Here is a 20,147-nt window from a genome sequence, read left to right as displayed (position 1 = left end):
TGTTTATAGGAAGCATTAATCATTATTCAGATTATTAATAACGACAAATCTTGGCTGTTGCTAACTATCTGATTGCCTTTCTTTTCTTTTTTCTCGTGCACATTTTCTTTAGCTTGAAATGGCGATTGAAAATCTACAAAAAAATGAAGGGATTACATCACACAAAAGCAGTTTGCTCAACAGCCATGTAAGTTACTATTGGACTTTACAACTCCTTCCCTGCTTTGTTAGGAGCATTACTTATAGACGTTTTGTACATCAGCTAATCTGAGCAAATCAAAGCAGCCTAAGGTTTGGTGTCTGCACTCCCCACGGCAGCCCTGACCATAGAAACAATAGTGTGCAAAAGCCTGCAATGATTTTTACGTATGTTTGTCAAGATGCTCTGGATTCTGTTATCTGTCTCTGCCCCATGTTTGTTTATTTAATCTGCCTTGAAATGGAAACTGCAGGCACTTAGGTAAATGCATTGAGAGGTTTGTCTCCCTTCACTGGAAGTTTGCTGGAAAACAGTTTTGTAACGCTCAGCAGCAACACTCTGTATTGAATCGTAACAGATGGCCCCTACACCTTCGTAACAAAAACATAGTGTGTGGGTCTGTGTCTTGGAGTGCGTGCGCCTGTATTTCTTCTTTCTATAGCCAGGAAAGGCCTTGACTGTTGCAAAGCTATGCTAAATCCACTTGCTGGACCTTTCTGTTTCATGCTGATAGCAACCCTTTCTTTGCTTTGGGTGAAATTCACCCCAGTCTTCTGGGCCTATGCAAGGCCTTCTGTGTTATGTCTTCAAGCCTTGACCCCGCAAAGCTTAATTTTTAAGCACATAATTATATGGGGCTAAAAGGCTCTAATTCAAACTATGCTGAAGTCAATAGGAAGGTTCCCATTGAATTCAGTGGGCTTTGGGATCAGGCCCCAAGTGTGGTTCTACACTGAAAAGTCATGGGATAAAAATGGCACCTTTTCCCACAGTCCTGGTCTCTCTGTGCATTAAAGTCAGATCTGTTGACCCTGTTGGGGAACAAAAGGATAACTACCCCCCACCGGCCCTAGAGCAGTGGTGTAGCCAAGATGGGACATTTGGGTGGGTCCCGACTTCGGGTGGGCGGGCAGTGACGGGGGGAAGGAGGATCGGGCCTATCTCCCACCACCACCTCCAGCCGGCCTTGGGGGTGTGGGGCGGTGGATGCTCTGGCCAGGGGACCTCTGGGGCCCCAGGCACACACCCAGCTCTGGGAGGAGATGCCGCTCTGCAGCGGCAATGGCAGGCTGGGCCTGGCTCCCCAAGTGGCAGGATTCCTCCATTGCCGTGGGGTCGCCTGAAGCCACTGGGCCAAAGGGGCATACCCAGGGGCCTCAGCCAATTGGAGGGCCCCAGAAAGATGGGCGCCTCCACCCAGAGCTCCTGCTGGAGAGCAGGGTTGGGGCGCAGGGTTTGCCCTGCTCCCCAGCTGGAGTGTCGGGCTGGCAGAGCGGGACAAGCCCCCGACCCCGCTCCCCAGCTGGAGTGCCGGGAGGAGTGGCCAAGATCCCACGACCTGACCCCGCAGGAGCGCCAGGTGGGCAGAGTGGGCCAAGTGCCCGACCCTGCTCCCCAGCTGGAGCACCGGGCGGGTGGAGTGGGGCAAGCTGGGGCTGGATCAGAGCTGGGGCTGGAGGGTGGCTGGATGCTAAGTGGGTGGGCTGTGGCTATGCCCCTGTCATGCAGAACCAGCACAGCTCTGCTGTAGTGAACTGGACTTCTTTTTGGTTCACACGACAATGAAACTGTTAATTTAACGGTCCAGTCTGTCCTTTCGGCCCTGAGCACCCTCAACTCTCATTTGAGTCAGTTGGAACTGAGATCACTTAGCACCTTGCAGGATCAGGCCTTCAAATTCCTGTGTCATGAGATTATATTCATAGTCACACTCGTGCAACTCCACTGAAGAGCAGCACAGATGAGACTATGGGAACGTTTGCTGTTCAGAGTCAGCGTTATTGTTGATGGTGCATAAACTGGAAATAACCCAGCTGTTAGAGCGCAGGGTGGTTTAGATGACCTGGCAGTAGGAAAAATACATGTGTCAACTTGAGAACATTTTGATGTGGAAAAATATTGCAATAAATGTGGAATCCCACTCCGACCAATTTTTAAAATAGTCATGTCTCTGAGTAGAACAGCTTTCATTCTGGGGCCTGGGGCCAGGCCTGGCTATTCTGCACTACGGTGAATTTTACCAAAAAATAACAAAAAAAAAAATAACTCTACCAGTTTTATTTCAAGTATATCAACTTTTTATTTCTGAGTTATTGTAGTTAGTTTTCTGTTTGATCAGATTGTAGAAGAAATCTTCAATATTGCCTTCCCTAAGCAATTGCTTTAAACAATCATTAGGTTTGGGTTTTTTTAAATTGATTCTTTTTGTTGGATTTTTTGGTTTGAACCCTTAGGAGTCACATTTTTAAGCTTATTTCTGCAACCACAGGGTTAGAAACTTACTTTTATAAAAATGAAAGCTGAGATTCTCCTGTAATCACATAATTCCAGGAACTGGGGCTTTAAGATAAACACCAAAAATCGTGAGACACGCAATAAAATCACGGGAGTTGGCAACACTGAATCTCTTCTAGTATTTCTGGGAATTTCTAAAGAGCACGGCGGATAACATAATTTTGACTCTATGAAGAGCGGTAGGAGGACAGAAGGCCAAAGGGTCAGAAACTCAGGCTACCCAGCTGTGTCTGATGATGATTTAAATGTCCATTACCACAGGCATGTTCCTCTTTTTTTTCTGTGTGGAGGCAAAAATGCTTCTGACTTCCAACATTAAAAATAAAATAAATCTTTGAATCAAGAATCCTTTGATAGCTTCCGTGCAAGCATGTCCTTTTTTGAAATCCCTGGTAGGGTAGATAAAGTAATTGCTTGGTTTGAGTTTCCAGTATCATGAACAAGGATTGGATTTTTCTCTTGGCAGTTTGCCTTGAGCCCTCTATTTTAGAGAGTCCCCAAACCAAATGGTATCAAAGGGGGAAGGATAGCTCAGTGGTTTGAGCATTGGCCTGCTAAACCCAGGGGTGTGAGTTTAATCCTTGAGGGGGCCATTTAGGGATCGGGGGCAAGCTCAGTACTTGGTCCTGCTAGTGAAGGCAGGGAGCTGGACTCAATGACCTTTCAGGGTCCCTTCCAGCTCTGTGAGATGGGTATATCTCCATATATTTATATTTATTTAAACCTGGTGCACAGAGTCACAGCACCACTCACATTTGGCTTGGCCACCCCTCCATCGTGATGTGGGAGTGGGCAGCAGGGCGAAACCTGAGCACTGCAGCAACCCCCTGCACTATGTCGCAATGCCTGGAGCGGGGAGTTGGGCCCAGACCTATAGAACAGGAGCTGTCAGTGAGTTCTCCACCCTGCCCTGCCTGGGGGGCCTCCCCTTAGTGGTAATTTTTTTTGACGGGGGGAGGCTCAGTTTCAGATTTTGCCTCGGGCCCTCAGAAGGTTAACTCATGGCCACTGAATCTTCTAAATACATGTGATGGGCTAAAATGAACATGGATACAGACTCATTTAAAACAGCACTACTTATCTGTATGCTAGGAGTGCTTGGGTTCATCATTTGTTCTAGGTTCATAGATTCATAAGGTCAGAAGGGACCATTATGGTCATCTAGTCTGACCTCCTGCACAATGCAGGCCGCAGACTCTCACCCACCCACTCCTGTAACAAACCCCTATCCTATGTCTGAGTTATTGAAGTCCTGAAATCGTGGTTTAAAGAACTTAATGGCTACAGAATGGTTCATTGTAAGAATTTAGTGTGCCATTCTTGTTTCAGGGATCCCTGCAGATATGACTCCCTCTGCAAATAAGGGTGTGAAGTGATGTGGGTCACCATACTCTCAATATCTTTTTAAAAGAGAGCTTGAGACTGAAGGTTTTAGATTTTTGAAAAGTCTTTTATCTGTGGGATGTGTATACAAGAGCAGATAAGATGTTAATGCGAATGATGTTCCAACCAGCCCTCCAAAATACAGGGTTTAGAACAAATGACCCAAGTAGTCTCTTCTGGCCCTGGTATCTAGTGATCTGATCCAAAGCTCATTGAAATCAGTGGAAACAGTTCGCTGAATTTCAATTGCATTTGGGTCAGGCCCTACGATTTCCTGTTTAATATAAAGATATAAAGCCTAAAATATAGCTTTTAAATTTTTCTTGTATGCAGTAGCTCATAATAGGCTGAAGTTTCAAACGTTAGGCACTCAACTTGCAACTACAAAACATATGCATAGATGCAATTAGCAAATTCTGTGCACAAATGGAGTATGGTGCATACTTCAGGTCTGATTCTACTCTGACAGAAGCAAACATTGAAAATACCTCAGTTGAAATAAATGGGCCCGATTCACCACTGCACACTTGAGTTCTGATTTCAGTGGAGATACTGCTGTAAAACTTGAGTATCAAGTAGTGAATTAGGGTGCTAGAGATGCACTGCTATAAACCTGCTGTCAGGAAGATACAAGCCTTTGTGTGTGAGTAGGTATGTGTTTGCTGAACAGACACCTGCATGCACAAGTGTACAAAGCACTTGGCATGTGCTTTAATACCATTGACTTCAGGGACAAAGCATCCGCTTAAGGTTAAGCACATACTTGAATGCTTTGTTCTAGCAGGGTCATATTTTGCAGCTATGATTCTGGCTCTCCTGTTAGCTTTACATCAGTGTAACTCCATCTGCTTCAATGGAGTTACTCCTGATTTACACTAGTGTAAAGGGAGATCAGAATTGGGCCCTAGTTTTGAAAACGTTGGCCCAACATATCATCAGGAGTCTCCTTATTTTTATTAAAGGAAGTACCTTATCAATATTTACTCCTGGTTGTGCATCAAGCTTTTTCTCTTGCTTTTTTAAATTTTATGAGTCAATATTTGCTTTAAATTTGTACTCTTTTTATTTTTCTGAATCTGGCATTTAGCCAATTAGAGAGGCTTTACATTCTAATTCATGAACTGCGGTTGTGTGACTGACCTGCCCTTTCAAACAGGCTGAACATAAATAATTTATATCTAATTGCAAACTCTGATCAAGAGAAATGTCAAGAGAAGTAAAGTTCAGACAATACATTTGGAAAAATAGCTGGTAACGTGTCAGATTTTAAGGTAGGGTTTGGCAGCCATTTAGTTTGTTGTTTAAGGGGACAGTTTCAAGCTTGAAATTAAGATGCATTAACTCAAACAAGCTTTGCTGGCTGCATTAGCAATTGACAACTGCTAACAGACAGGGAAGCAATGTATTCAGATTCCTCTGAGATCTCTTTCCTAGTAAATAGCCTCAGGTATCATAGCCCTTGTTCTCCTTAACAGTGAGCTCATAAGACTTTTTTTTTTTTTTTGGCTTTTCCATGATTCGTATTCCCCTTGCATTCATGTAATTGAGTGAAGGGAAGACACCAGCATAAGTGGCAATGTATACTTGGGTGCTGTATGTGATGGCCTTTTTTGATTTCACACTGTTCCTACATCATGGAGGACATAAATATCAGATTGAAACACACAAGAGTTAGCTGCAGTTATGTACTAGCTACCAACCAGTTAAATCCTCTTGAACTCTGATCACATCAGGAAGGTTCTCCTCCCTTTTAAATTTTGTCATCTTTTTAAACATCTTTAGTCTTTCACGTGTGTGGGGTTTTAAAAAATTACATTTTTGTACATAAAGCTCCAGTGGCTGTTGGACAATTATGAGACTGCTGAGGGTGTGAGTCTTCCCAGGAGCTCGCTGTATAACCATTACCTGCGGCACTGCCAAGAGCACAAACTGGATCCAGTGAATGCTGCTTCCTTTGGAAAACTGATTCGTTCTGTGTTCATGGGGCTGAAAACTCGGCGCTTGGGAACAAGGTTGGTATAAAGGGGTTTGAGATTAGGGTTCAGTGGTAGCAGAAGCACATTCCCACCTTTCTTTGGCCCCTACCTGTTTCACTTTACCACTGTTTCTGAAAGGTCATGGAAAGGCCAATGAGCTGAAATGCCACTTCATTCAATTGAATGTTAAATACCATTGCACCGGACACGCGCTGCATTCAGTGACGTTGCAATGAGTAATGGATGAACGGGCAATGACTTGCCATCTTTTTTATGGTTATCACCATTTTAATAATGTGGTGTGAATTACTTGAGAGGCTTTGTTGTTTAGTTATCTGAGTATTAGGAGTCATGGATAATTCCCAGCTCTGCCATAGACTCGCTATTGGGAATTTAGGCAAGCTCCTTCACGTGTTTATATATATTTTATCCATCTGTAAAGCTGGTTTAATACCTCCTTCAGAGGAGTGTGTGAGGCTTAACTGAAGTTTGTAAAACCTCTGAGAGCCTCACAAAAGATGTCACAATAATTCAAATATTAGTCGTCGTCGTAGTGGTAACTGTTTTCAGTGGTTGCAGATTGTCCTTAAGAACGGCGGCTCTTGACTTTACGTTTTGCAGGAGGGAGAACTGCTGCCCTGTTCTGCCGCAATCTCTACCACAAAACGCTCCTCCCCTCCTGTCACTGGTGCTGCAGACCCACCCAACATTATTCACTGGTAACAGCTGTTTATTCCTAGGTCTATATAGTAACAGCCAAACAATATCTCAAATGGAAAATAGTTATTTTAAGCAATATAAGTAATCTTAACAGGTCATAAGGTAAGAGTCTTCTCTCTGCAGGAATCAGCTGTGTCATGTATTTGAGGACAAAGTTTAATTACCGTGGTGTTCCTGAATCTGCTCCAGGGCGGAGAGGCAGCCATTTTGCTGAAGAGATCTCATTTGGAATGCCTGACCATGTGGGGAGTGAACAGAGCTCATAGGCAGTTTCTTAAGCAGTCTTGATTCTGTTTTGAATTTTGGCTTAACAGTAATAAACCCTATTGTTTTCGTAGCTAAACAGTCAAGTTCAACTTTGGCTTCATGGTTCAGTGTTACAGCAGATGGGGAAACTGGTTTCCAATCTCACACCCTGTTCCACTCATCCCAATCAGTGTCACAAATGAGGTCCCTTTTCATCAAGATTGCTACCAGGAGCTGGAGACTTAGAGAATCGTATTGCAATTAAACAATTAGATTCTGAACTCACCAAAAGATTACACCAAAAGAATTCTGTTGATTTCAGTAGCGTTACTCGAGGTTTTTACTCCAGTGTAACCGAGATCAGAATCTGACCCCAAACCTTTAGATACAGACATGCTGCTCAGAGTTTTCTAATGGAGAAGTAGGCTTCTTACCTATAAAACTTCCAGGTGCTGGGCTGAGTCCCATGAGCGGAGTGTTCTTCTTTTTAAAAAGTGGGAGGACCCTAACTAAAAACAGAATAGGTTAACTTGAATATTTGTGTTTAGAAGATAGTTAAAACCCCAAATATGCATAGGGTGACCGTATTTCCCTATACTGAATACGGGACACCTGGTAAAATTACTCGTATTCAAGCAAGTTCAATGGCAATCAATCGTACAAACGTTCAAATTAACATCAAGTTGACTGAGCCCCTGTTAAAAGGAAATACTATATAGTTGGATTATTTTTATTTACCTTCTTATCTTTAAGGCTTTAGGGTTCATACGGGAAGGGGTGACATATATATACACACACACACACACACCCTTACCCCCACACACACACACGGGGAGAGGTGACACACACACACACACACACTCCCGTACACCTCTCTCACACAGTGGAGGTGACTGACCGACCCTCCCTGCCCAGCGCTCTCTGCCCTCCATGCCTGGCTGTGCCCCCAGGACAGACCCACCTCTCCTGGTATCTGGCACCGCATCTTCCCAAGGCAACATATGGGCAAGGGGCATGCAGGGTCACATGCCCACCCTCCCCAGATTTCTGCCAGGGTTCACACCAGAATGTGGCCAGCAGCAGCCTTTCGGCATTGTGCGGGAGGGAAGGGACGGGAGCTGCTTCCAGGTGCATGGGAGGAGGAGGAAGGGAAGGGATGACCTGGCCCGTGTCTTTGCAGAGCTCGTCTCTTCGCCCCCGCCCCGTCAGCTTGTCCCCTCCTGCCCGCACAATGTTGAAAGGCAGCTAACATCTCCAGGCTGGCCACCGACACAACCCAGCCGCCTCCTGTGCCCCGGCTACAGCGCGGGCAGGAAGGGGTTAAGCCCTAAGGATTCATTGTGCACCAGGGCCCAGGGAACCTGACTTCAGGGGCTTCAGCGAACCCGACCAGAGAGGTGGCTCAGCAGAGGAGGGTGCCTAGGGGATGGAGCACTAGGTGAAGAGGGTGCTAAGTCCCTGCCCCAGGGGCTGCTGTGGAGCCTACAAATTTGGGGCATAAACAGGCTGGAAATCGCTCCCCCTCCCCTGCCACTCCAGAGCTTAGCTGAGGGGCGGAGAGGTGCTGTGCAGGGCTTTGGCATATGCCAGGCTTGGCTCCTTCTGGCCACAGTAGTTATTTAACTTCGAGTCACAAGTTTAGGTCCACTGAAATGACTCAAATCCCTGTTTAACGGGTTAAGATAATAGCTATGTAAAATATATTACAATAGCTAGGCAGATAACACAAAGCTTGCAAAATCCTTCATTTCAGCAACAGAGAGGGCTAAGCATTCCAAAATCTTCCCTTTATAAACCCGAAGAGAATAATTCCTACCCCAAGGAGGGTTCCATGTAGAAAAACAGTTGTCAGACAACAGTTCCTTTCTCTAAATTCTCTGTCTGTGGTTGGGCTGTGAAAGCATCATTAAATTCAAGGTGTGTTCAGACTCTTCAGTACAGTGCAAATCATCACAGTTCTGAAGAGCACCAACGCGGGTGTCTCTGAGGCTGTAATTAGTGCTTTCCCATCCGTTTGTCCTGTCCCAGTGAGGACCTGCTTGGCCATCATTAGTTACCAATTGACAACTCTTGCTGCAGTCTGATTGAGCAGAACTACTATCTTTAGACATCCCGGCTGTGTAATTATCATCCTCATTCCTATAGCCAAGCACTGGGTAAATCTAAAAAGAACTCCTAGCTTAATGGGGATACTTTAATTGAGTCATCCATGTGCAATGCTGAAAGCTTAGGAGATCCTACAGAGCTGCACTGATCAGGCAGAGAAGAACTCCCAGCCATTCTTGCTCTTTCAAAATCTTGTGTAGGCTTAATTAGACTCGCAAAACTACCATGAAAATTAACTATCCCAGGTATAAAATCCACCTTCTGCCATGGTGACTGAAGATAATTTGGGGGCATGGGGTAAAAGCCGGGGGGAACAGATTTTTCTCACCCTCTGGTGAGGGGTCAATTAGGATGGTTTTATCCAATTTTATGTGTAGAAATCTAACCCCTACAGTGAAGTTCTGTTGCTGTATAAAGCTGTATAAAGCAGTCAGATTGACGGGTAGAATGACTCCAAGATCTCTGTGGCATTCTATATAAATAACAGTTTGTATTCTGACACTTACCTCTTATTCTCCAGTTGCCATTGATCGCTTAAAGGACAGGTCTCACCGGAAACCACCCTGTAATTAAAATGAAAGAGTCTGTGACCTGAAATGTCAATTGCAATTTTAAAAAAGTAGTTAAATTGATATCAACTGTGACATTTTGAGTTCCCAGTTGAGACAGGAGCTGAGAAGATCAGAACAGCTCCATTTTGAGTGAAGAGGTACATTTCAGCACCTCTGTGGCTCCAGAGTGCAGGCTGAAAGCCACAGGTGAGGGACCATGGAGGACCACCAGCCAAGAGCATTTCTCACTACAACATTCAACTCCTGGAGTGATATCTTGGCCCCATTGAAGTCAATTGGAGTTTTGCCATTGACTTCAGTGGGGCTGGGATTTCCTCTTTGGTGCTTTAAAGCACAGTGATGAGGATGTTATAAATTCTGATACAGAAAGAAACCTTCACTCCGTCACTACAAAGGGTCATGTCTGGCTACCACTGAAGTCAATGGTAATATTTCCATTGGTTTCCATTATTAAACGTAGATTTGGCTCAAAGTATTTTGACTTCGATAATCCGTTAGCTGCCTGTGAATAAGGTTTTATGACTAGATTGAAAGCAAGGCTGAAATGGGCCTCGGCTGCAAGATTTTAAATGTAGATGTCACTGAACAGTATTTTGAGACGCATGGTACCATATTTTCCCCAGAGTTAAGTGCCGTGTTCAAACAAATCTTGTAAAAGGGATCCTGGACTCTTGATTGCTTTCAAAGTTTGGGGTATAAACCCTCATCTCCAGGAGTTCAGCAAGATTTGAAAATAACATGTACACCTCTGAATGTGAAATTAGGTTCTTAATACGCTTATTCAGCAAAGTAAATCCATGCGAAATTGGCATCTGGGATTAGACAGAAGTTATCACGCACATTTATGATCCACAAACCATTAGAACTGTCAAATGTTTCACTGAAGCCTAAAAGTAAATTGCAATGCTTGTGTGCCATCTCCATTAAATATCTGACATCTATAGATTTTAATGTTCTACTTGCAGGGGAAACTCCAAGTATCATTATTATGGGATCCGTCTAAAGCCAGAATCTCCACTGAATCACTTACAGGAAGACACCCAGTATATGGCGATGAGGCAACAGCCCATTCACCAGAAACAAAGGTATGTGCCCACGGCTTCTCAGACCTGCTAGTTGTGGCAAAGGAAGCTGCAAGGAGCAAAACACTGGGCCCCACCTCAAACAGCAGCAGCAGGAGCTTGAGACTTTTAGTGTTGATTATTTGCAAAGGGACCATACACAGAGGGATAGCGCATGGCATAAATTAAGAACCTTGTGTAATTTAGTGATAAGGTAAAGTACATGGTATAGGGCAAGAGGAAGGCACTGTACTTAACAGAGCTTGAAGTGGCTGATACTGAACAAGGATAAAGAAGGGTCAAGGAGAAATTCTGATTCCACAAACTATTCCTCTTTGCCTTTTTTTGTGCAGCAAAGGCTTGGACTTGGGCTGCCTGTTGCTATGGTGAACACTAGAATATCCTTTTCACTGTATCCCAGTGACTCACCATTTTTAAGACCTCAGCTGTACAGTTATTTGTGTTTAGCCAATGGAAGGGGTCTTGTTTTTCTTTTCATAGACCAGCTAGTGCAAGAGGTTCAGATGGGGCCCAATCAGACTCGCATCTGGTAATTCTGGGTAAAATTAAATGAAGGTCATGATGCAAAGCAACTCTTGAATTGCCTCTTGGCAGCTTCAGCACTCTTGCTTCTGGTTGGAGTGAAGGCATGGAAAAATCTCAACTTTTTTAGTTCCCAAACAGCAAAAAAAAAAAAAAAAAGCTCTGCTGCTTATTCGCTGTCTGACCTTGAGCAAATCACGTAACTTTTCTCTCAGCCCCGGTTTCCCTGTCTATAAAATGGGGAGGATGATACTTATCTCAGATGGATGATGTGAGGTTTCATGAATATATGTATATAAAGCATTTGGAGAAGGTGCTATAGAGACACGAAATATTTTTATTGTTGTTTACATCCTATTTTTGCCTGATGCTTCCATAGTATTTTTGAATATTGGTATCAGGCCTCATCTGCAGTGAAATCTTGCTGCTATTAAAGAACAGTGGTTAAAAAAAACCCTGTGTGTAAAACAGTGTTATTTATCTAGAACACTTTTTAAAACCATTAACCTCCCAGTGTTTGGTTCGCTGTTAGGAACAAGCTTGTGAAACCACACTTAAACATTGTTTAAAACGCAATTATAAATAAGTGGTAAAGCTCTAATGCAGGCAGCCATTAGACTTTTACTGGTACTGCCTCACTTCTTTAACGGCTCACCCTAACATTTATTGCATGTCCGATATGTTAGGAGCGGTGGGGAGGGCCAGCTATCAGTTTACACAGCCCATTTGTAATATGAAGACGTTAATGTGCTTCATATTCGGGCTTGTAAATGGCATCCCAGGCACTTAAGCCACATTCCTGATTGTTGACCCTGAGAGGTACAATAAAAGCAACTAGTGCAATTAAAATAAAAATACATATCCGAGCCCCAGTCCCTTCACTGGAGCCAAATGGTTGTTTTCATTTTAGCATTCCCCCTCAGGCCCCATAAGTAAATGTAGGCAAACCATGAATGCACCTGACGCAAACTGGGACATCCGTTTCACGTCCACACAGTGTAGCAATAAGACATTAGGCCACCCAACAAGGTTGGCTTCCCCATGCCAATGTGAAATTGATTGGTCGTAGGCCATTCCTTGTGGGATTTGTCATCGTCACCAAGCCCCCCACCACAACTTGCTTTGATTGTCCCCTTCCCTCACTAGCAATCAGCAGACAAGCCAAGAATCAAATAGAACATGGAACTGAATTACCCACAAGCCCTAGTGGCTGTTTCTCCGGGGTCAGGGCTGAGGGGGGAGCATCTACTCTTCTGCTTGTACTCCATGGATAAGAAGACTCCAGGCCCCAGGGCAGTCAAACTAGAGACATCCACCTGCTCTACGTTCTCTTCAACCTCTAACAATTAAAACAAGCAGATACAATGCTTCTCTGCGGTTAGTCAGGAAATGGCCACTACTATTATTTATTATTTGTGTTGGAGTAGCACCTAGGGGCCCCACTCTGCTAGTCACCATACAATTGTGTATCATTTTGTTTTAAATGCAGAGCAATATAAATGACACTGCTGCCTTCCTGTTATTAACTCTGTGTAGAAACAAGCTGCATTTGATGCCACTTACACAATCTATTTACCTCTTTGGGATTATTTGAGATGGATAATTTGGCCAAATTTTATATTAAGAATACGTTTATAAAGGCTTAATAAATGCTGGATAGAGGTCATATTCATATCACATATATGAATACAGGTTTGTCGCATCTTACGCGCATTTAACATGTGCTATTTCAGCTTTACGCGGTCAGCAAAAACAAAACAAAAGAGAAAAATAAAATAAAATAAAATTTCAATACTGTACCTGTAGTGCGGGCGATTCCGCCCGCCATTACACTCAATGTAATTTTGACTATACATGATTTTCGCTTTATGTGCTGACTATGGAACGTAACCCCAGTGTAAGATGCGACAGACCTGTAATGTGTGTTATAGTTACAAGCACATCAGCAGAAGGTTTGCAAACCCCATGGTTATAAACCACCTGTTGATCTAACACTTGCTTAACCATTTATTAAAACAATTATTTATAGTTTATTAACCCTTTATAAGCTATTTATAAATGTACGCTGACATATTAAGTGACTTGTTTGTTGGTTTAATGCAGAAGTGTTATACTGGTATACGACTTTGCCAGATACCTCTTTCACTGTGTGTGTATTTGCACATTTTAAATGTGCATACTACCAAGCTGTAGTTTGAGGGTTTTTTATATTCCTAGGTATAGACCTGCACAGAAGATGGATGGCATAAGGGAGAGTGGATCCAACAGTAGCCTGCACACTACTCCAGAACAGTCAGTTGCAGCTCAAAGTCAACACCATCAGCAGTTTATAGGTGAGGAAATTCAACTCAAATTCCATGCTTCCTTTCAGTTTTCTCATTTCTAGGAAATGCTACTGATTTCCAACTTGAAAAGGCTTCACAACCCTGCTTAGCAGACCCAATCTATTGCCGTTCCAGGTGTCTGTTTATTTTCAACATTTGCCAAAGATATCCTAATAAGTACTTAATCTACCGTATCTTTTTTATTTTTACATTTGCAACTTCCCTCACTAACCCTATTACACCCACAATCTGCACAGCTTTCCTCAGTCATGCTGCAAAGAGGTCATGTGTCACTTCGGTTCTTAAAAATATATTACTTAGAAACAGCCAGCTTTCCTTGAAAATTCTCCCTGCAATCTTAAGATTCTACTTCTGCTGACTTGTGTGGGACTTCCCAGGGTGGGAAGCACTACAACCAGAAGAATGGAGCCCTTAACTAGTGATTTTTAAAATTATATTTACTTGCAGCTAGGTTTCCCATTCATTGAACTTTTCGGAGCCTCAGAAAGGCTCCGGTTTAAGATGAGTTGGGGGCAAAGGTTAAGTTTAATTTTATTGGAAGTCTTTATCCTGTCCTTAGTGTTGATGTTATGGCATTCAAATCAATAAGCTCCACCTTCTCTTTTGGATTTGGGGGATAGCTCAGTGGTTTGAGTATTGGCCTGCTAAACCCAGGGTTGTGTGTTCAATCCTTGAGAGGGCCATTTAGGGATCTGGGGCAAAAATCTGTCTGGGGATTGGTCCTGCTTTGAGCAGGGGGTTGGTCTAGATGACCTCCTGAGGTCCCTTCCAACCCTGAGATTCTATGCTTCCATTCCTCTTGATAATGGAAAAACTTGCAGCCCTGCAGAACAAGGGTAACAAAAGTCTTAATTCTAGCTCTTCCTGTGAGGATGACTATAATGAGAGAGGCAAGCCTCCAAGATGGTAGATTTGTTATGATTGCAATGCATACACACCTGATAGAAGCATGCACCTTGCACTGTCCCTTGCAAAGTTTGCATTCAATTCTTGGGGAAGCTCATATTTCCTATGACAAAGACATACTATTCAAGTCCAACTACTCTGGATGAGGTTCATGTCCAGCAATGCATGCATCTATTACAGCAAAACCTTAAGTAACCATTCAAGAGATCAACAAATATTTACTGCTTAATGGAGGTGGCCTTCTAATAATGGTGAATCCGAACTGTACGCTGTATACTTTGGGCAATCTTTTAAGAGGGGAGATTGCCTAATAAGGCTGGCCTCCAATGTATAGATTTCCGCATGTATGGGAGGAGAACTGGATGCAAGGCACACTGCCTACTAGTTGCCACAGTTCACCGCATTTTTTCTATTTAAGGAAGACTGTGTTAAGAACTTGCTGGATACCAGCCCCTCCTTCAAGGGAACCTAAGAGGAATGAAAGTGGGTACAAACAAGTGGGACCAACAGTTTACCCAATTACTTCCCAGTCCAACCTGTAGGTATGGGGTTGAGGTTTTTTCTGAGTAATGACACACAAGAACATGGACATCTCTGAGCAGTCTCTAAAATGCAGTTATACCTGTTATGTCTGCCATCCAATTAAATTTTCCATTGTACTCTCAAAATACCGAAAGGATATAATTCAGACTTCAGAGAAAAGCTAATGGGAACGCACATTATAGTGGTAGAAAGCATTCGTGTTTCTTTCCTCCTAGCTGCAATAAAAACATTTTCTTTTCTACAATGAATAATTGGACAGCGGTGTTCTTTTTTGGAAGTGACATGTTGAAGTATTGGACAATCAGTCTCAATTCACTAATCTCATTGTTAGTTATCTGAAATATGAAATGTAGCAACCGGCTGCTGCAAAATTGCACTTAATTCATAGTCTTATAAAACTATGAATGCCTGTTAAAGTTTGCCATCTTTCCCAACTTTTCTCCTAGATGTAACCCATGTCTTTCCTGATTTCCCGGCACCTGATCTAGGAAATGTCCTCTTACAAGAGGGGGTCACCATGAATGATGTCAAGATGCTACAGCTTCTTTACAGACGACACTGTGAGGTAACTATATAGACTCTGTTTGTTTGATCTAGGATCTGATTCCATAGTGTGCGCTTTCTACCCCAGTCCTGCTCTCTTGAGGAGTGGGTTCTGAACAGGAATGTTTCTGATAGGCTTGATAGCATAGTTCAAGTTATTTCCTCCCTGTTATATTCTGCTTATATTCTGCTTATATTCTGTGTGTTAAAACAACACATTGTAGATTGTTCTATTTTGCATCTAATCTAATCCAGTTGGTAGGGTATTCCACTTAATGAAGAAGCTGTGTGACTGAATGTTATCAGAGCATCTTATGAGCTGTCATCTTTAATTCTTAGGCAACTTTGGATGTTGTAATGAACCTTCAGTTTCATTACATTGAGAAGCTGTGGCAGTCCTTCTGGAGTTCTAAAACAACATCTAGTGATGGCTCTACCACTGTGCCTTCCAGGTAAATGGTTACACACTCACCCTTGCTAACCTTTGCATCACCTAAGTTTTACTAGTGTTTTACCTTAGAGATCATGAGTGATACTGTTTTCAGCTTCACGATTGTATTGATCTGTAAGAGTTCAGGATATTAACTACCTACCAGAGGAGGACCCTATTTTAGGAATAGAGTTAGAAGTATACTATTATAATTATATACCAGATGCAGAGGATTTTAGTACCTGTTTATCTGATGTGCTGTCACCTTTGATTACAAATACTAATCTAAAACGTGTTATTTTGACTAACAGGAATGGGTCACTGCTTTTGTAGAAGCCCGGTATAAGCAGGCATTTAGAACTGCATGCCGTTGAACGTTGTTACAGAATGAGATCAGAGAAAGCCAATAAGAACGTAATGACGTTCAGATAAACCGGAACTCATTCTTAATCAAATTGCCATAAAAATTAAAAAAAAAGAAAAAGCCTTTTGTTCTGGGGCAGATAATGACAAAATGTGCTGTTTTGGTCTTTTAATTGTATTCTTGCCTGGTTCTCTGTTATTTCCTATTCTTCCCTGTTTATGCGTTAATAACCTGCCGCCAAGGGACAGTGAGTGAAAATAGAGGAAACTGAAATAGTTGGAATGGTAATGAAAGTCTAAATAGTATCCACTTTCACTGACTGTATATAAGGATTTCAGATCTTAATGTTTTATACTCAGAGAAAGGACTAAAAATTTGGGAAATGGGGAGAAAAATCTCATTATTATTTTTTTAAATTTCAATGACATCTGCGTGATTGTCATAGAATATCAGGGTTGGAAGGGACCTCAGGAGGTCATCTAGTCCCACCCCCTGCTCAAAGCAGGACCAATCCCCAGGCAGATTTTTGCCCCAGATCCCTAAATGGCCCCCTCAAGGATTGAATTTACAACACAGGGTTTAGCATGCCAATGCTCAAATCACTGAGCTATCCCAAATCCCCTCATTCTCCTAATAATCTTAAAATTCTAACCCGATTATCCTTAGATACTGCCCGATGGATGGATCGCTGCAAAGAAACACTGTAACTGCAAGTTTCTTTTCAGATGTTTAGTTTAGGGAGTTAGAGATAGGGAAGGGGTTGGGGTACAGGAGGGGGTGCACAGTGCGGGAGGGGACTCAGGGAAGTGGTGCAGGAGGGGGTGCACAGTGCGAGAGGGGACTCAGGGAAGTGGTGCAGGGAGGGGTGCAGAGTGTGGGAGGGGGCTCAGGGCAGGGGGTTGGGATGCAGGGGGGGTGCAAGGTACAACAGGGAGCTCAGGGCAGGAAGGGTGCGGGGTATGGCAGGGGACTGGGATGCAGGCAGGGGGCTCAGGGCAGGGAGTTGGGGTGCAGGAATGGTTCAGGGTGTAGGCTCTGGCCCGGTGACACTTACTGGAGTGGCTCCGGGGTGGCAGCGGTGCACACCGGGCCAGGGCAGGTTCCCTCAGCCTCTCCTCATAAGTCATGTGCCGCAGCCCCCTAATCATTTTTATTGCCCTCCGCTGAACTCTCTCCAATTTGTCTACATCCTTTCTGTAGTGGGGGGCCCAAAACTGGACGCAATACTCCAGATGTGGCCTCACCAGTGCCGAATACAGGAGAATAATCTCTTCCCTCAATCTGCTGGCAATGCTCCTACTAATGCAGCCCAGTATGCCGTTAGCCTTCTTGGCAACAAGGGTACACTGTTTACTCATATCCAGCTTCTCATCCACTGCAACCCCTAGGTCCTTTTCTGCAGAACTGCCGCTTAACCAGTTGGTCCCCAGCCTGTAGCAGTGGATGGGATTCTTCTGTCCTAGGTGCAGGACTCTGCACTTCTGCTTGTTGAACCTCATCAGATTTCTTTTGGCCCAATCCTCTAATTTGTCTAGGTCACTCTGGACCCTATCCCTACCCTCCAGCGTATCTACCTCTCCCTCCAGCTTAGTGTCATCTGCTTAATAAATGATCCAGCACTCACCATAGCTCCTCTCCCACTAGCAAGCAAGTGGGACAGAGTCTTGAACATATGCCCAGCCCTGGCCCCCGATCCAGGTGTGGGGCAGGCAGGCTCAGCCTGGCAGGATCCAAGTGTGAAGGGCTTAGTGTGGGGGGATCCAGATGTGGAATGAGAGAGTTCTGTGTGGGGCAATCTGGGTGCGGACAGCTGGGGGCAGATCTGGATGCACAGGGGCTCATTGGGGCTCTGGGTGCAGGGGAAATGAGACTCTGTGAGGGGTCCAGGTGAAGATGATTGGGGCTCAGCCAGGGCATCCTCAGCCCCCCAGTGCAGTGATTTCGTCCTCATCTGCTGCTCCAGGCGCCTGAAATGATGTGACCGCGCCACTGGGGAGGGGCTCGTGACCACTCTTGCAGCTTCCCTTTGCTTCCCACCAGAAAGTCATTTTTCTAACTCTATTCCTAAAATAGGGTCTTGTAATTATGAGCAAGATAATGTACGGTTTCCAGGGTGCCATTTCAGGAGAAATAAAGTTACTTAGAAATACTAAAAAGAAGAGTAAAGACCCTTCTGCCCATGTATAAAGAGATATTGAGGCAAGTTAAATTGACCTCATTCACTTGAAAACAATGCTGTGTCTTTGTCACAGCATGGGACTGGCTTTTCCTCCATGAAACTGTTTTCAGTATTTAGTATCAGACAGGGCCGGCTCCAGACCCCAGCATGCCAAGTGCTCTTGGGGCGGCATTTTGCCAGGAGGGCGGCAGGCGGCTCCGGTGGACCTCCCGCAGGCATGCCTTCGGAGGGTCAGCTGGTCCCACGGCTTCGGTGGACCTCCCACAGGCATGACTGCGGAGGAGGGTCCACTGGTCCCGCGGCTCCGGTGGACCAGCGGACCATCCGCAGGCACGTCTGCAAGAGGTCCCCCGGAGCCGCGGGACCGGCGACTGCCAGCGCGCCCCCCCGCGGCGTACCGCCGTGCTTGGGGCGGCGGAATTCCTAGAGCCACCCCTGGTATCAGAGGGGTAACTGTGTTAGTCTGGATCTGTAAAAAGTGACAAAGAGTCCTGTAGCACCTTATAGACTAACAGAAGTATTGGAGCATGAGCTTTCATGGGTGAATACTGCGTCTGACGAAGTGGGTATTCACCCACGAAAGCTTATGCTCCAATACTTCTGTTAGTCTATAAGGTGCCACAGGACTCTTTGTTGCTTTTTTCACTATTTGTTTCCTGAGCAAATTTGGCACTGCTCGTATACAATACCGGGCAATGCAACATGTCACAGCAGTCCGCTCAGTGGCGGTGTGATAGTCAAAAGGAGTAGGTTGGACAGCAGAAAGGAGAGGTGTGGATGTCTGGGAATGGCCAGTCTCACTGTGAGGAACCGGATGAGCCCTTGCTTGTTGAACGGAGTGAAAAAAAATTGGGTTTTGAGCTGCATTTGTTTTAGAAAGAGGGGAATGGGCAATCACTGAGCCGGAAGCTGGCAGGCAACCGTTGTGGGTAGTTGAGTTGATGGCAATGAAGGACCAGCCTCTGAGAGAGGACTGGAGGAATGAGATGAGGTCCAGATGAGCCAAATGGGGTGTGTGGATAGGAGGTGAGATGCTGGTCAGAACTAGCAGAGACATGATACAGAGAGCTGAGCTCCCAGAGCTGATGAAGTCCCTACAGATGATCAAGCACCACTTCCTAAGAGGGACTCCAGAGTTTGTCTTTCACTAAAACCCAAAATGTGTTATTCTAATGAGAAATATGGAACAACTGTACGTGCATAAAGTGAAATGTGCCGTTAACACTACGTTACTCTTTGCCATGTAGTGAAGAAGAACACGAAGGGGTCATCCCAAAGGACAAGCTCATCACTCTGTGTAAATACGATCCTATCCTGAAATGGATGAGAAGCTGTGATCACATCCTGTATCAGGCCCTGGTAGAGATCCTCATCCCTGACGTGCTGAGGCCGGTGCCTGGTAAGTATGTTGTGAAGTGATCAGAATGGCATGGGGAGCCCTGACTCCTGCCCAACTTTCTTCTTTCTTGTGTGTGTGGTTTTTTTTTACTGTTTCACTCCATATTGTGCAATAGAAATAGATGGTTCACTGAGGTTGGCTACCATTTGCCATAAAGGCTAGTGTGGACGGGTTTTATTTTGTATTCGAGCTTGTATGTTATGGCAACAGTCGTCTCCTCTATATGGAATGATTCCCTTTTGGGCATCGTATCATGGCTCCTGGATGCCTAGATGTATTTTTCCATCTTTTAAAAATTCAGTTAATCACATTATCACAGCCTCAGGCTTTGGCCAGG

General features: G+C 44.3%; 1 protein-coding gene across 5 annotated transcripts in view; it reads left to right on the top strand.

Annotated features, from left to right (window-relative positions):
* Positions 1 to 20,147, top strand: part of RFX2 (regulatory factor X2) — a 97,906-nt gene that overhangs the window by 61,143 nt on the left and 16,616 nt on the right. For 4 of the 5 annotated variants that reach the window (XM_044998276.1, XM_044998275.1, XM_044998277.1 and 1 more), the window contains exons 6-12: positions 113 to 187; positions 5,708 to 5,889; positions 10,463 to 10,582; positions 13,319 to 13,434; positions 15,342 to 15,460; positions 15,778 to 15,890; positions 19,659 to 19,810. In XM_044998276.1, the coding sequence (XP_044854211.1) occupies positions 113 to 187; positions 5,708 to 5,889; positions 10,463 to 10,582; positions 13,319 to 13,434; positions 15,342 to 15,460; positions 15,778 to 15,890; positions 19,659 to 19,810 (877 nt within the window). The remainder of the gene's footprint in view (positions 1 to 112; positions 188 to 5,707; positions 5,890 to 10,462; positions 10,583 to 13,318; positions 13,435 to 15,341; positions 15,461 to 15,777; positions 15,891 to 19,658; positions 19,811 to 20,147) is intronic. The other variant, XM_044998279.1, reaches the window with a different exon arrangement.

The sequence above is a fragment of the Mauremys mutica genome, chromosome 24 (assembly GCF_020497125.1).
Source record: "Mauremys mutica isolate MM-2020 ecotype Southern chromosome 24, ASM2049712v1, whole genome shotgun sequence".
In the NCBI taxonomy this organism is placed as follows: Eukaryota; Metazoa; Chordata; order Testudines; family Geoemydidae; genus Mauremys; species Mauremys mutica.
Note: the sequence above shows the minus strand (reverse complement) of the source record. Positions and strands in the feature narration are given on the sequence as shown.